This window comes from Acomys russatus, chromosome 13 (assembly GCF_903995435.1).
Source record: "Acomys russatus chromosome 13, mAcoRus1.1, whole genome shotgun sequence".
Lineage (NCBI taxonomy): Eukaryota > Metazoa > Chordata > Mammalia > Rodentia > Muridae > Acomys > Acomys russatus.
In genome coordinates, this window is record NC_067149.1 from 66236070 (window position 1) to 66253151 (window position 17082).

General features: G+C 43.9%; 1 protein-coding gene across 12 annotated transcripts in view; it reads right to left on the reverse strand.

Moving 5' to 3' along the window:
• Positions 1-918: 918 nt before the first annotated feature.
• The window catches only part of Sox5 (SRY-box transcription factor 5), a 775369-nt gene continuing 759205 nt past the window's right edge, over positions 919-17082 (reverse strand). For all 12 annotated transcript variants that reach the window (XM_051155573.1, XM_051155574.1, XM_051155579.1 and 9 more), the window contains 4 exons: positions 12393-12501; positions 9731-9904; positions 2956-3172; positions 919-1517 (listed from right to left, as the gene is read on the reverse strand). In XM_051155573.1, coding sequence (XP_051011530.1) covers positions 1214-1517; positions 2956-3172; positions 9731-9904; positions 12393-12501 — 804 coding nt within the window. In that variant the 3' untranslated portion in view covers positions 919-1213. The remainder of the gene's footprint in view (positions 1518-2955; positions 3173-9730; positions 9905-12392; positions 12502-17082) is intronic.

Sequence of the window (17082 nt, forward strand, 5' to 3'; positions counted from 1 at the left end):
CCCAGTGTACTAGAAATTGAAAAATAGAATTTCTGAGCTCTATGCTTAGTTCTGTTGTCACTAGAGGTGCAAAGTCAAGGCCACGGTTGCTTCTAGACCACTCACTTAGGAGGGGTGGAATTCTATTCCCACACATGGGTTTTGCTCACAATGGCCCAACATTATTCCCTAATAGGAATGTATCTAATGTACCATAAACACACACACACACACACACACACACACACACACACACACACACACAGAAATTCAAGATCAGAAAATACTTTTTTTCTCTAAATTTCTATGTCTCTCTCTCTCTCTCTCTCTCTCTCATTTCACCTGAGAACGGCACCTACAATTTCCATTAAGAAAAAAAAAAAAAAATCAATCTCACCAGTTGCTGGTGTGTCAGCTCTTTCCAAGGACTGCCTAAGGTTTAACACTGTCCTAACTTAAGGAACAGGAGAAAAGGAGGGTACAAAATGAAGTTGGTGATCGCTTCAGTATGAATTTGGCACTTGCTCAAAGATGTAGTGTCGTGTGCAAGGGTTAGAGGTCTCCAAGGAAAACGATTGCTGACTGTTGTGTAGATGCAGGGAAGGCAAAAAACCAGGCTCTTTTTTTCCTCTCTCCCCGACCCTCACACACAGGCCTCCATCTTTAAAGCAGAGAGTTAGAGAGGGCAGAGGGAAAATACACCCATCTTCCCTCTTTTTGTCAGGTGCAACATAACATTCAAAAAGAAGAGAAAAGGAAAGTAAAAGCAAAGCCCAGAACCCACCCCCCCCCAAACAGAACAAAACAGAAACAAAACTTATTTCTTTTTAAAAACTGTAGCACAAAACAACAAAACACATTCACAAGCCACTTGTCGGCACTGTGTACCTGAGTGAGGGTTTCTAGTTATAGAACAAACAGCCATAAAGTTTATTTAAAAAAAAAAAAAAAGTTGACGGGTGAGACTTCAGTGCTGGGTATAGCAGCTGAGTACTGGCGTTGTTTTACCCATAGCTTATTTCAATCTCTTGTTGGTGTTGTTTGCTTGTAATTTTTCCTTTCCAAGCCTTTTGAGGCTGAGGTCTATTTGTCAGCTGATGTCCCAGCTATTTTAAGACTTAACAGTTAAAATAACAGTCAGTGTATGAGAAAGTTAATGTGCTTGGCCACTGGTAAGGATGAGCCCACGAGGGCTTCTTTAAGTCCCCGGCTCAGCGCAGTCTGTTGGCCCTTATCAGTTGGCTTGTCCTGCGATGTGGTTTTCGCTGTCACTCCCATAATCCACGTCAGGGTCATCCTCTTCCTCGTCGTAGTCATCGTACGTCTCTCCGTTGATGTCCTCGGCCTGCATTTCCTCTTTGATGTGAGGCTCCTCCCCCTTCACACCATAAGTGCTCTGAATCACGGGCATCCCAGGCTCCGGGCTGCTGGACACGCTCGAGTGCTCTGAGGGCAGGTGAGGGGATGGCATCCCTGCCATGGTGATGGCGCCAGGGTACACAACACCGGCAGTCGCGATGGGGATCTGTGCTTGTTGCCTGTCACAGAGAGAGATGGTGAGTGTACACAGGAGGTCACAGCTTCACTCTGGCTCAGCGCCATCTGACTCGAACCAGCATTCACCCACTTACCCAGCGTGCTTAACTGACATCCTTTGTGGATTCTAATGCCTGACATCTAGCATTGTCACTTGATAATTAAAATAACCCTACTTTATTGTTATTAGGAAAACTATCTGGCACAGAAAGATTAAGCAAAATTACCCAAGAGCTTGACTCATGGCTCACTTTGCCTCCACAATGAAGGTGGAAGGAGTTTTCGCTTGTTTTTTTCCTACAGTGAAGCCTAAAAACAATTCAAGTAAACTAGAAAATCTCTAAACTATTTAGAACTTTCAAAATAATGTTATGATCCCCTAAACATGAGAAGGTAAAGCTATTGTGTTATTTAACTGCTATGAAAAATGGCATTAGCCCTTTGGGGGATAAGAGGCAGGGCTGCCCCAGAAGCAACCTCCAGTTTCACACTTGAGACTCTTTAAAACCTTTAACCTGGGAACTCCCTAGTCTCAGATTTACTCTGATTGATTAAGCTGATCCCATTGGGATGGGATTCACAGGCCTCCATCTGGGTTTTCCTTTTTATTTATTTATTTGTAGGTTTACCATGTGTTCCAGTGACCTCCCAGAACCTCATACAGAGCATGGTGGCTCTTTCAAGGGAGGGGAGGATGCACAGCAGGTGTCATCACCTTTCTTTGATTGTTAAGCCTCCTTCTGACTGTTCAGTGTGGGGTTTGCTAGCCTAAGTTCTCGGACCTTACTGTTTCAAGTATGAGTGGCCTCACTCCTGTGTATCTTGAGAATTCTGCAGTGCCAGTGTAGGCAGCAGCATAGAGCATCACTGTGCATGGCCTCGCTGTGGGAAGCAGAGGAAAGCATCCCTGGGGCAGGGCTTTATGTAGAGGATGGAGCCCTCCTGACGTTGAGCTTGTGTGTCCTAAATGAAACCTCTACTGTATGAGATGTACACACGGAAGATGTGTACGTGTGTGTGGTGTGCTAGGTCTGGGCGTGTGAACACGTGCACGCGTGTGTGTGTGTGCGTGTGCACGCATGCACTCATACGCGTTTAGCTCAGCAATTTCGCAATAATCAGAAAATATTGACTCATTTGAAACCCCTGTTAGGTTGTCCTATCTTGGCTAATCTGCGAGTAGTGAAACTTTGGAGTCATGAACCACCAGCAGGAAAAGAATTGCTAAGAACCAGTCATACCTCTAAGTTCATAAAGACTGCATTTGCTACTGAAGAGAAACTGCTTTCAACTAAGTTGGGACAAAACTAATAGGAGAGCAAGCAGCTTGCCGTGGATCCCCCTATAAACACAGAAACACATGTAGCCAAGGGGGCACTCTCTCCTGGATGCCAGGGAGGTGGCGCTGTGCAGTACAGGGTTGGAAGGTAGCTCTCATACCCAACGTTGAAGTACTGTCGCATTTCCTGCCTCCGGTTTCGCATGATGGCCTTGTACTCGCCGATGCGCAGTTTCTTGCCGTCCACCAGGCAGGTGCGCTTTGGCCTGGGCTTGTACTTGTAGTCCGGGTACTTTTCTAGGTGTTGTTTGCTGAGGCGGGCCTGCTCCTCATAGTATGGCTGTTTCTCTAGGTTGGTCATAGCTTTCCAGCGAGATCCTGTGGAGAGGAGGAGGTTAGGATGCCAATTTACAGTGTTTCTAAGAATCCTAAAAAAAGAGATGCCATGGAGAACAAGAAAGAAGTCGGAAAAAAAAATGTTGGACAAAATCCAGAACTATATAAACATGTTTCTGATTAGCAAGATCAACTTGAAAGGCGAGATTTCACAAGAGCAGAGGTGTCTGCAAGGAAATTATGCACCCAAAGACAGGAGCGCTGGGCAGCGCATTATTTTTGACTTGAATGAACAGTTTAGCGAAACTTGCTTATTATGCACTGAAATGCTTAAGAATTTTATATGATGTAGTTAAATTGCCAGAAGCTCCATGTGAGTTCATCGCATGTTGCGAAGCTGTGAGTTACTGAGTCTTTGTATGTGAGTAGTATGTGAGGGCACATTGCTTATCACAAAAGTTCAGACATCACATGGTTTCAGAATCCACATCCGTAGAAAACACTGTGGTTTACAATCCACTCTAAATGGCTGTTTATGGTCACGGGGTGTAAGATTGGGGGTTTGTCCTGTGTGGGAACTGTGCAGAGAACACTGGCTCATCTTGGGTCCTGTGACAGTTCATCAGGTGAAGGTGCTGGCAGCCAGGCCTGACTCACATGGTGGACAAAGAGAACTGACCCCCACAAGTTGTCTTCTGACCTCCACTAGGGGCACCCCTAGGCTCACAGAATAAGCTACACTATTTTAAAAAGGAACATTATGCCATCTTGCTACTGTCAGGCTCCAGAGTCTTTGGAGATAGGCAACACTGTAGCTGTTTTCATACATGAGAGAATTGACTTTCACATGCATGAGATCAATGCCCATTCTCCTGACCCATGTGTGCACCTACTGTGATCCAGCAGACACTACCAGTAGCATCAATGAATATTGGGCAAGGCTTTCATTTTAATGACCCCCTTTTAAGAGGACACATGTCTTGTCTCATGGTAATCTCCATTAGTGACATTTACTTTTTTTTTTTTTTTTTTTTTTTTACCATTTTGCTTTGACTCTAACTTGGATTTAGAGGAAAAAGAAAACAAGTTGAAAATATCACTGAAATAGCCTGTTAGCCAAGTGCAATGGTGTACACATATAATCCCAGTACTCAAGGAGGCAGAGGCAGGCGGATCTCTTTGAGTTCGAGGCCAGCCTCGTCTACAGACTGAGTTCAGTACAGCCAGGTTAAACAGAGAAACTTTGTCTTGAAAATAAAAAAAAAATAAAAAATTTAAAAAATTTAAAAAAAGAAAAAGAAAAGAAAGGAAGGAAGAAAGAAAGAAGAGAAACATGGCCTGTGCTAATTCTCAGTTTAGATAATGTATGGTTGGGTGCCTTGGTTCTGCCCATGCAAAATAAGAATATAGGTATTGGGGTTGCTCTAGTCCCAAAGCCAGACTTTGAGATGTCATTGCAGGTCAGGTGTGCTTTGCTGGAAACTGAGTCAGCTGGGCAAATCCTAGCCCAGGAGCTGCCTACAGCTGCAAATGGTATGTGGCCCCATCCCTGTGGCCAGATTCAGTCTGGAGCTCTATCATTATTGTGTGATGTGACCAAGAAGAGAAAGTCAATCTGACTGTGGTGCTTCAAAGGTAAGCCGCTCTGAGGTGGTGAAGAGCAGGTGTAATCAGGGGTGGACACTTCTGTGGGATACTAGCAGGTCTGCAGGTAGAGAAGGTGGATGGGAGGGAGGAAGTAGGGAAAGGGAAAGAAAAGGCCCCCACTGTTCCTGCCACTCAATCCTCTGTACTCTGTACTCTGAACTCTTAGAGTAAGACGGCCATCACCCCAAGTTTCTTGAAAAGTCACACTATCTCATGTGTGTTTTTATGGCAACAGAAAGGGAGGAATTAGTGAAGCATATGGCCATCCCCTGCCTTCAGGCATCACCTAGGGAAGATCTTAGGAGAAGCCATAACCCTACAGCTCTGGCGGAGGAGTACTCTGCTGAGCACTCTACCCTAGGGATGCAGAGGCAGCGTCAGTGTGGATGGTTTTACACATGCTGCATCACGGCATGGCATGGCTAGGGAAGCCCGCCTTTCCTGTGAGAACACCAGCAAGTCTGTCAGAAGTAGTTTAGACAGATTGCCCCTGCCAATCTAGACATCTTGTATAGTTTCATTTATTCCAAACAGAGCTTGGGTTGGAGTTCAGAGAGCAGAGGTGCTTGTACTTTGCTCTAACACTTCTGTTTGAGAGGCATGGTTGGTTGACCAGGCCATTTTATTCTAAGTACAGCCCCAAACTCCACCTCAGGGTACACTCTAGAGCAGTGGTTCTCAACCTGTAGGTCACGACCCCACAGGGGTCACATATCATGCATTTATATTATGATTCAGAACAGTAGCAACAAAATAATTTTATGGTGGCGGAGGGGCTCACCACAACATGAACTGTGTGAAAGGGTCGCAGCATTAGGAAGGTTGAGGACCACTGACTGAGAGTAAAACCTACTGTCTTATCTCAAAACTGAATACAGAAATAAGGAAATTCAGTTAACTTACAAAGTTTTGAAGATTCTTCCCAAATTCCTTCTAAAATATTTGTTTTGTAAAGAAAGGAAATGCTTATCTGGGCATAGTGGCAAATGCCTTTAATCCCAGCACTCAGGGAGAAAGAAGGAAGCAGAATCCTGCGAGATCTAGGACAGCCTGCTCTACAAAGTGAGTCTGGGCCAGCCGAGGTTACAGAGAAACCCTGTATCAAAAATAAATAAAGGAAAATAAAATAAAGGAAATGCTTATTCTCAGAAGTGACCTGCCTTGGTCACTTTTTATATTTCCTATCATGTGCATAATGCTGGGTTGGTAGGTTAAGAGTTAAAACTCCCGTGGTGGCGCACGCCTTTAATCCCAGCACTCGGGAGGCAGAGGCAGGCGGATCGCTGTGAGTTCGAGGCCAGCCTGGTTTACAAAGTGAGTCCAGGATGGCCAAGGCTACACAGAGAGACCCTGTCTCGAAAAACCAAAAAAAAAAAAAAAAAAAAAAAAAAAAAAAAGTTAAAAGTCCCTACTTTACCTCCTGACAGTATATTTCCCCTAAGAGCACCCAGTTTTAAGCTATAGTCTAAAAAATAGGGCCATATAACAATTGCAAATACAAATACCTTTTTTATTTTAGAGCTGTGCTCTCTCAAGCAGCTCCGGCTGGCTGGTCTTCCTGCTTTATAACCTTGAACATGCTGGGATTACAGGCACATACACTCCCACTACTCAGATTACACACTTAGTCGTTCATGGTTATGAATTAAGACCCAAAAGTACCAACTAGATGCAGAGGTCCAACTCTACCTTAGGACTGCGCATCTCAGTTTGGAGGCAAGTCCAGCTTATATCTTTAATAATTCCCGTGGGTGAGGACAGCCAATGGCAAGTTGGCTTTGGCCTCAGTGGCTGCCCAGCTACCACAGCAGCTCACTGTGGATCCCATAACTGTACTCGTGAGGATGGTGGCAAAGGCCCAGTGGGAGTGCGCCCTCCCCGCAAGCAGATGAAAACAGTTACTTGGTTTGCTTTGTGCCCACAGCCACGTACAATGGGGAAGTGGCTTGCTGCTTTCAAAGGGTGGGTTGTTTGTAAAGAAAATGAAGAGACTCTTGGGAGTCCCGTGTGATAACCAAAGAGAACATTGCAAGGAAAAATATTTGATGCTCAAAGTATGAGAAAATAAGAAGCTTTCCCCTTTTTTTCTTTTTGACTGGTTCTGAGAGGAGAGTGCGAGCTGAGCAGCAATGTCATCTCCATGGGGCATGTAATGAATTTGCACATTTTACTCCGACTACTGTATATCTAATCAGAAAAAGATGTCCCCAGTCCCTGATCTCGCGCCAAACAGTAAAAGGTGATTCCTTATGTTAACAATTTCAGCAGAATGGCTTATTAAAACCAGATTTTAGGGTATTATAAAATGCTTAGAAGCCCTTTAAAATGTCAACCAGGATCCCCAGAGACTACGTAAAATGTCAACCCAGCTCAAGCGCCTGTTTTAAGCAGAATGAATTAGCAGCATGCTGTCGGAGGCTGTTATCCAAAACAATCGGTAAAGAGAAAAACATCAAGCCTTCTTTGTACTTTTGTATAAAATAGGCCATTCAGAACCATCTTGTGACTATTTGAAGATTTTACATTTATTTAAAGCTATAACTAAATATTGTGGGCCAACCCCCCCAAACCTCAGTGTTTCATTTCCGGGTGACTAAAACTGCTGTATGTTTAATTAATATGGCTGTATGAGAAAGGCTTGGGCTGGAGCCATCTTACGTGTATACTGTAATGGCAGAGATCATATGGTGAGTCTCACCTTAAGTCAGAAAGGGGTCTTCTTACCCAGTTATTGATGCACCGTAAAGTTTTTGTTGCATTGCCTAGAGCAATATTGTCTTTTTAAAAAACTTTTAAAGATATTTAATAGTGTGTGTGTGTGTGTGTGTGTGTGTGTGTATGATTGCCTATGGAGAGCAGATCAAGGCTTTGGATACCCTGTGCCTGCAGGAGTCCTGAGCTGCTCAGCCCCCCTCCACTGCCACAGAGCTTCTCCATGCCTTCTGCTCTTCTACATAGAATAAAGTTTTAACCAGTGGGGATTTAGCACCAAGCTTGCTTATCAAGTGGTTCCACTTGAAGCAGGGGTGGCATGTTCTAAATTTGGGGGGATACAGCCAGAAATAGAGCCACACTGGCATTTGGGAGGCAGAGGCAGGAGTATCTCTTTAATTTTATTAGAGATATTTACCTCACTCTTATTACTCCCAGCATTTTACTGTGAACAAATTTGTGTGTTCAAAAGTGGAAATCCTATTGAAATCCTATTATTTCTGCAGCTCAGTGCCATTTGTTCTAATTTTTCAGACAAGATGCATATATTTATCTGGAAACTATTTTAGAAGAAAATACTAAAACACACTTAAGTGCATGTGTTTTTATGTGGTCTGATCACATTACAACACCTTATGACCTGGGTGGCATCTACTGTCTTTGTTGAGGATCTGATCTGGGATTATAAATACAAAAGAATGTATTGCTACTTATAGACATGTAATTCCAAGAGCACCATTCAATTTTAATAAAGCTTAAGAAGTGTTTTATGTGTAGGTTGTTACTTATTTTTCAAGGCTTCATTTTTTTCTGATGGCGCTAGGTGCTTTCTTTCCTAACTCTTATTCTTGGAGAAGGGCCGATGTAAAATATCCCTTGTTGTTCTAACACATCATACCACTTGGTGAGAAAGATGAGGTGTGGGTCAGAGGAGAGGATATCCGATTGAGACTTTAGGCAAGAGTAGCATGGAAGAAAGAGGAAATAGTTAGGACCCACAGGGTCCTGGAAACCTACAAGAAGAACTTTATGACAGGCAGATCTGGATCCTGGGGTCCTCCTCAAACTAAGGCACCAGCCAAGGAGAATATAGGCAGTAAGCTTCGAACCCCTACCAAGACCTAGCCGACGAACATGATTCTCTCCACCGTTGAGTGGAGAGTGAGATCTGACTCTCACACGAACTCTGGTGCCCCTTTTCTGACCATGTCACCTGGATGGGGAGACCTGGTGGCACTCAGAGGAAGGATAGCTAGTTACCAAGAAGAGACTTGATATTCTGAGAGCATATATAGGGGGAGGAGGTCTCCCTCAGTCACAGACATAGGGGAGGGGAGAAGGGGAGAAATGGGAGGGAAGAATGGGAGGAAACAGGGGAAGGGCTAACAATCGAGATGTAATATGAATAAATTAATAAAAACAAACAAACAAACAAATGGAGACAAGACTTCATTTCTGTTTCGCTCTCTCTGGTCCTTGTCTTAAATCAGTTCACAGTGAGTCTCTATTCAGTGACCTCCCTCTCTCCCCATCTTTTCTGTGTGCTCAAGTATCTGTGCTTTGGGGTCGATATGCATCTTGTCCTCTGGCACACTGGGAGCTGTGGTGGTAGGTATAACACCCTCTCAGTTAAACTCAAAGCTGTGCCATGTTCTGATGAGTCACCAAAAGCACCTTTAGTCTATAGGGAGACAAAGAAAAGGGTCTTCTAGATCAGAAGTTTTCTCCTTTCCCAAGCACACCATGCATACTAAACAAAACTCTGATGCCTCTGCAAAGGAAGATGAGAAAAAGAGAGAGAGAGAGAGAGGGAGGAGAGAGAGAGGAGAAAGGAGAGGGAGGAGAGAGAGGAGAGGGAGAGGGAGGAGAGAGAGGAGAGGGAGAGAGGAGAGAGAGAGGAGAGAGGAGAGAGATGAAGGCCATTACCAAGTGTGAATGGCTCATGTGAAAGCAACATGACTTCTGTCATAACTAAAGATGATTGTGCCATGTCAAAGCAGAGAGGATTTCACGATAATGGGTGTGTCACTTCTTGGGGAGGGGGGCTTACAAATCAGGCACATGTCTCATTGAATAGGGGGTGCTTTTTTGTACAAGGGGCCTTCAGTGCTAATATTTTGACAAAGCGGAAGAGAGCAGCAGAGGAGCAGCTTGCCTTCCACAGCCATGTCTTCCTCTGAAAGCAGAAGACAGCACAGGATGTCTCCCCGGCACTCCCTCAGGCCCCCACACTCTCCTTACCCAGGATCTTGCTGATGTTGGAGTTGTGCATGTCAGGAAAGGCCTGAAGGATTTTCCTCCGTTCATCTTTCGCCCACACCATGAAGGCATTCATTGGACGCTTTATGTGGGGCTCGTTGCTGCCACGTCCCCTGGATTCCCTGTAAATTCTTGACTCTGAAACTCCGGCACTTCCTAGAAACAGGGAACACACTACTTATGTCAATAGTGTTGAGACTTTGGCAGGGCTCTTCCCTGATGGCTGTTTTCTTAGTCTATTAAAATATCTGAAAACAAAAAGTACTTCTGATAATGGTACTCGCAGTTCCTAAGGCAGATGCTTGCTTATGAAGTGTCTGTGATAAGCCTGTGGCAGCAAATGTTTGTATTTTTAACCCAGTTCTCATTTCTTCTTGTGCTTTCCAAGGACTGTGGACAGTTTCAGCATTTACTTTCAAGGGTCCAGAGAAAGGAGGCACGTATTGTATGGACTCTATGGGCTTAGTCTATGAGTAGGCCAGTCCCTGAGAAATATTACAGAGGTAAAGAATCTGACAAACTCAGGGTGTGGCAGGAAGAGGCGGGCAGCACAAGGAGTGAACTGGGAGTATTCGCACCTCATTTTTTGTTGTTGTTATTGTTTGTCTCTGAGAACACAGTATAAGTATCTCCCTTTCATGTTGTTAGTGTTTCCTTTCAATCTTGTGTCAATGTATGTAACAACAGTGTACCCTGCCCATAAAAGTCACTGGGTAGTTGTCAGAGAAAGGACCAATTAATGAATACATTACTATTGGTTCTTAAAAAAGCAAATCTTTCACTGAATGTTTTTCTCTTAATGTGTTATGAGAAGAGACCAACTGATGGTTGTATTTTGGATGTCAAGGGTGACTGCTGATCCCACTGAGCTTCAGGAAGCTGCACACTGCCTTATCTGGCCTCATGTGACTTCATAAAGCATCTCTGGCAGAGTAACCCACAGCCTAGAAGCAGAGATGCTCGAGTTTAGGCAGTGAGAACAAGGGAAGCCAGAAAACACGGCAGCTGAGTCTTCAGTGCTGTCGTTATAAAAAAAACAAAAACAAAACAAAACATGAAACAGATCCCGTGGGTGTCTAGTGCTTGTGCCACCAACAAAATCATATATTTTCCTTTTGAATTCCCTTCTAGTCATCTGTATTCTTAATTTGAAGAATCAGTAAGCGGTCAGGATCGCCTCTAGACAATTGGCAAATTAACAACAATGACAACTACTAGCATCTCTCCCGAAGCACGGTCCATAGATCCATAGCTCAGCACCTCTCTAGTACATTGCATGGTTCCTGGTTCCTCACTCTTCACATGCTCCTTGCTCAGTGTACACCAGAAGCTACTTTGTGTCTGAGCACCGCTGAGTCAGACAATGGCAACGCCAGCCTTGCTGCTGTAATGCGTATTGCCAGAATGTATTTTGTCATGCGAGCATAACTTAAAATTGATGAAATGTGTTACGACCGGTAATTGCCTCTCGATTGACAAACAGCAGTGCTAATGCAAAACAACATCTTTCTGAAATGTGTTTGTAACTAGGGAATGATCGTGGCACATCTGCTGTTTCCGGTTCTTACACCTTACAGCAACATAAGCCACAAGAGCAACAGTATGGGACTCCATCAACTCTAAATAGGCTCTTTGTATGTACGTGGGCCAGGTTTATACTTCCTGGTACCGTAGCAAGGAACAGAAGGCGATGGCTGCGAGTTGTCTGTTTGTTGCTGTGTTGTGTTGTGTGTGTTTTCTGGCTCTCCAATTGAACAAGCTCAATTTCAACAGGACCATAAAGAAATTAGATATTCAAGCCTGGCTAGCTCTAGTCTAGTGAGAGCCTTGATGACCAGAGATGTGTACTGAGGAGTCACAGGGACCCCTCTCTTCTGCAGTGTGTGTCTCAGTGGTTTGCTGAGATTCTGTCTTCTCCAGGCCTACAGCAAGGCTGGGCCCCTAAAATCCTAAAATGCATGTTGCCTGGTACTGGAAAGAGAACCCAGTCGGGGTCCTGTACAAGAGAAACCACAGTTTCTTATTATGCCCTCCTTGCTAAATTGGCTATCACCCTGGCTGCTGGCTGTGGTGTTTGAAGTGACAGGAGCTGAGCTATAGGAGGGCTGTGTGGAGTTGCCCAGATGGAGTGCTGCTTAGATTTGGTCTAGACATTGGGCTACAGTTGGTGCCTTCCAGTGTGTCGATAGCGTAGTAGAAAGGCTCCAAAATGCAAGAAAAATGTCCACGCCGTGTGCTAGGAACTGAGTGGTTAGCTGATAATACCAGCTGGAAAATGAGCTGATAGATATGTAGTTTTACAAAGTTTGGCACACAGGACATGAGGAGGAGAGGCAAGGTGGCTGCTGGGTAAGGATATTCGCTTTGAAATGTCATCTTAGATCTAAGTCCTGCCTCTGGCACTTACAGCACCCTGATGGTGGAGAAGTGATTCCACACTGCCAGGGTTGACCTCTTTGTCTGCAGTGCACTGACAGGTGCTTTCAGGGTGAGGAGAGCTTGGCACATGGGGACTGCCCAGTGAGCTGCATTCTGACGGTCAAGTGGGCAGTGACCTTTCTGCCTGTTCTTTTTGCTGTTTTTAGCACCTCTAAATATACCCTCCCACTCCACCCTGGATTATGAACAAGTAAGCATCACAAACCGTCGGAGTCTCCACTCATATTGAAATCCATCATTCCATGGCTAAATTTTCCTTCTTCATTCTGTTTAACTGCCAACTGCTGAGTCAGACTCTCCAGTGTTGTTTTCTCCTTAAAATTAAAAAAAAAAAAAAAAAATTTAAAATGAGAATCTTGGACCTATAATTATTCAAAGACATTTCTCCCCTTGGGCCATATATAATAAAATCGGCTTCTAGGAGACGTGGGACATTGTTTTATTCACCTTTGCATGTTCAACACAGCACACTAAGGCAATTAAGGAAAATAATCAGCAGGGTGTTTGAAGGAACTTTGACCCTTTCAAACCCCTGTAAAGTCTTGGCATTTGGGTTTTGCATACCTAAAGGAGCTAAGCTGGGATCCTGGGAGACAAACTTCCCTGGTCACCAAGTGCACATAGAGATTTCCCAGTAGCAACCTATTTGGAAAGCCTGTTTCATCTTTACACAGACAGTGGAGGTGTAGGGTTAGTGTGTAAGGCTTTGACAAAGTTTTCCAGTAGTCAGGTAATCAACCCACAGAAGCAGAACTCAAAGGAGTGTCCCCGGGTTGTCCCTTTCCCAGATGCCATCTGCATCACACAAGGGTAATGAAGCCACTTAAATATTCACCACTAATTGCTTGTCAAGGCTTCATACATCCAATGGAAGTGCCTGTTGCTTGAACCACAATTTGATTTGGATTGTTCAGCCAAAATACTGAGTTGGCAAGTTATTTGAGATACAAATAGACATAAATTAAATCTCAAAGTCATCGAGTCATTTAAAAGCATGCAGTGTGTGGCTTACATTTGTGAAGAACATGGTGTTAAAAACTAAATGATGTCCAAGAAAAGCATAATGCTTAATCTCACCCACACAAGATATATTAAATTGCTTCCAAACTAAGAAACCAGTTGACTTTGAGAACAGGAAAAAAAAAAAAAAAAAAAAAAAAGCATGCAAGGAGAGGCTCCCCTCAAGTTTTCCAGCCATGCTCTTTTGATGATGTGATTCCAAGACAGCTTCGAGAAAGGCAGCCATTGGCTTCTGCAGCCTTTGCTCCAGTCTCTTGACAGTTTGCCAGATTGTTGGAGAGAGAGTGTCACGAACAACACTGGTGGATCACATTCATTGCAGAACCGCTACCCACAGTAAAATGTTCACAGAACATAAACAGCTATTGAGGATCATTGTATTCCAGGGGAAGGAGCCCAGCAAACGTAGTCACAAAGAACTAATGGGGCATTGAAACCCTTAATACAGTGCAGGCTTTATCTTGGCAAACCTTTGACAATAGTACAATTGTAAGAACTAGATTAAAATTTCTCTTGAGTCTGTGGCCTTGGAACTCTGTACTCTATTCATCAAAGTCTGTATCTGACTTGATGGGAAAAACTTCAGTTGTCTATCAGCACCCGAGAGGACCCAGTTTACAGTCACTCCCACAGAATCTCACAGTAGTAAAGCACAAGTAAGTAGACTCTGACCCAGTTTGTTTTGGGTTTGTGGTTGGTATTTTTCCTTGCTTTGTAACCTCTGGGTTTCTTTTCTTTCATTTTTCTTATCTTTTCTTTCTTTCTTTCTTTCTTTCTTTCTTTCTTTCTTTCTTTCTTTCTTTCTCTCTCTCTTTTTTGGTCTGAGAGAGTCTTCTGTTCGCACTCATCAGAACACAGGAGTGCCACAGACACTAGCTTTACAAACTATTGCCATAATAAATGTAGCCATTAAAAGACAGTTGTACACACGCACGCACGCACTGGCCTCCATCAACAACATTTGAGAATGCCCTGGTCAGGGAAAACATACGTGCCCTTGTTTTGGAAGATGGACTCTGTACACAGAATACCTTTCAAACTTGGATTTAACAGTCTGCAGGGAAATAAAACTGTATAATGTCTAAATAGTGTTCCATTTGGATGGAAAGTTTTTCAAGAGAAAAATAGCAAAAACAGAGGCAATCATATTAGAAAAAGAATTCTAAGTCACTGAGCCCACTTCTGTAGATGACCTTCCTACCAAATGAAGAGGGAAGCGCGGTCAGTTTTTATGTTGTGTGTGTTAGGTACGTTATAGCCACCCAGCTGCCTCTCCTGCACGGGGTATCTTGAGACAACGCAATTACCCTTCCCAGAGTGGAGCCCCTTACACTGGCCAACAAGTTCTCAGCAAGAGAAAGAGGAAAGCAGCGTGGTAGGGTGCACACTGTCCCTCTTTGTATCGTGATTCCTAGACATGTGACGAGGAAAAGGAAGATGTAATTAGAGGGACCAGAGAGTGTGTGGTCAAACATTGAAGACAAACCCAATTGGGAAAGCAACGTCTCTATAATTCCACATGGAATCTAATACCACCATTAAATTTTACACACATTCCTCAGGAGTCCAGGCAGATATGCATTTATCCAGGATAAATGGAGAGAACATTGTAAGTCAGTAGAATAGCTGCATCTAAAATAGTTTTCATCACTAAAGGAGTTAGGTTCAGAGGAGAGTCAGTTAAATGTCATAGGCACTGGTGTCTTTCAATTTCCCATATCCCCACCAACGCCCTCTAAAGCAGTCGTTCTCAGCCTGTGAGTCGCAACCCTTTTGGGGGTCCACGGACCCTTTCACCATGGTTGTCTAAGATCATGGGGGAAAAAACAGATGTTTACATAGAGATTCTTAACAGTAGCAAAATTCCGTTATCAAGCAGTAACAAAAATAATATATGGTTAGGGGTCACCACAGCATGAGAAACTGTATTAAAAGGCCTCTCAGCACAAGGAAGGCTGAGAACCATTAAGATCCAGTCACTTGAGATTATACCTTTTAAAAATATTTCCTTTTGCATAATCCTCGATTCATATTTTCAAATACTGCCTGGAATAAGAATAGGGGCATGCTCAATCCTCGAATTAAATCTTGCCTAAATGGAATCAGCTTCAATAGAATAAGGAAGTAAATGTAGCTCGTGGGAACAGGGTGGGGTGGCACAGGCCTGGGGTTCTGGGGGCACACAGTGGGAGGGCGGGAGGGAACGTATTCAGAGGTAGACTAAGGCCCTGTCTCTTGTCTGAACAAACCAAGACAAGACACACTGACCAGGTAGCAGAGAGGTGGGTGGGAAGATGCTAGTATTAACACACACTGACACACTGACCAGGTAGCACAGAGGTAGGTGGGAAGATGCTAGAAATCACACACACTGACACACTGACCAGGTAGCCCAGAGGCAGGTGGGAAGATGCTAGTATTAACACACACTGACACACTGACCAGGTAGCACAGAGGTAGGTGGGAAGATGCTAGTATTAACACACACTGACACACTGACCAGGTAGCACAGAGGTAGGTGGGAAGATGCTAGTATTAACACACACTGACACACTGACCAGGTAGCACAGAGGTAGGTGGGAAGATGCTAGAAATCACGCACACTGAAGTTTGGAAAACAAGGAAATGGTGATGGACAAAGATCATGATTTCCAACCAGCTTCATAAACTTTTTTCTACTGGGATCAGATTAATTTCTAGAATTTGCCATGACATGCCTCAATTTTTTGAGCATTTTCTGAAGCACAAATGCAGGGTACCCAGGCTTTCTAGGGGTCTTAATATTATTCAGAAGGGGGATCCGAACCTTCCCTATCCCCCTGCAGTGGGAAGAGCAGCAGCGGAGACACACTTTAAAAAACGCTCACAAAGGACTTTCCTCCTGGGGTTGTCGCAGAGTAGATGGAAACAGTTCCAATGAAGTGGTCAAAACAGAACTTGGTGCAAGCATGAGCCAAACAAAATGACCTATATACATCCCTCTTGATTAAAAATGAGCAATTGGACAGCACCTAGATCTGTTTTGGAAACAAAGTCCTATTTGCCTAATCAGGTCTCAAATAAGCCTGAAGGTTTGCTAAGACTAAGGAGAAATGTCAAGCCAGTTCAAGAGTCTGTGAGTCGTCTTCTGGTCCCATGCTGCCCTGAACAAAGTCTAGCCTGAAGAGGAGGAAATGCATGGCCGGGGGAGGGGGTGGGAAGGACTCTGCAAGGCCAAGGACAGCCTGGCACCTGGGAGGTGGTGGGGATGGGGAGGGGACTCTGCAAGGCCAAGGACAGCCTGGTAAATACAGTGGGTACTGGGCCAGTGGAACCACAAAGTAGTCCTGGCTCTCAGAAAACCAAAGGCCTAAGAAAGCCATCCCTCTAGCCCAGATGGCCTCAGGGGCTGACGTGAATAATTTTTAAAGCTCTTAGAACCTCTGTGTTCTCCTTATGCAGTGGCAGCTGGCCTTTGGCTCTGTAGCCTTTTCTTTAACTAGCATAAGGGAAAAGAGCATTGAGTTCCTTGCATATGACAGCAGATAGTGTTGGCACCCAACAAGGAAGCCAAAACACACCTATGCTTTCTGTTGGACTGGCAAAAGGTGACAGCGACAGTGAAAGGGACAGATTGAAGATGAGAAAATCGTTAGATAAGTCACTGAAGGGATCTTTGTCTCATAACCCTGACTTCAAAATGGGATTTAAATGTGACACAGATTCTTATTGGCTTGAAAACATTTAAGAAACTTACATTTTGAATATTAAAAAGAAATCTGTGGGGGAAAGTAAGCAAAAAAAAAAAAAAAAAAAAAAAAAAAAAAAAAAAAAAAAAGACAGTGACAACATGCAAGATCACAGGAATGCTTATAAACATCAGTTTCCTATGCTAA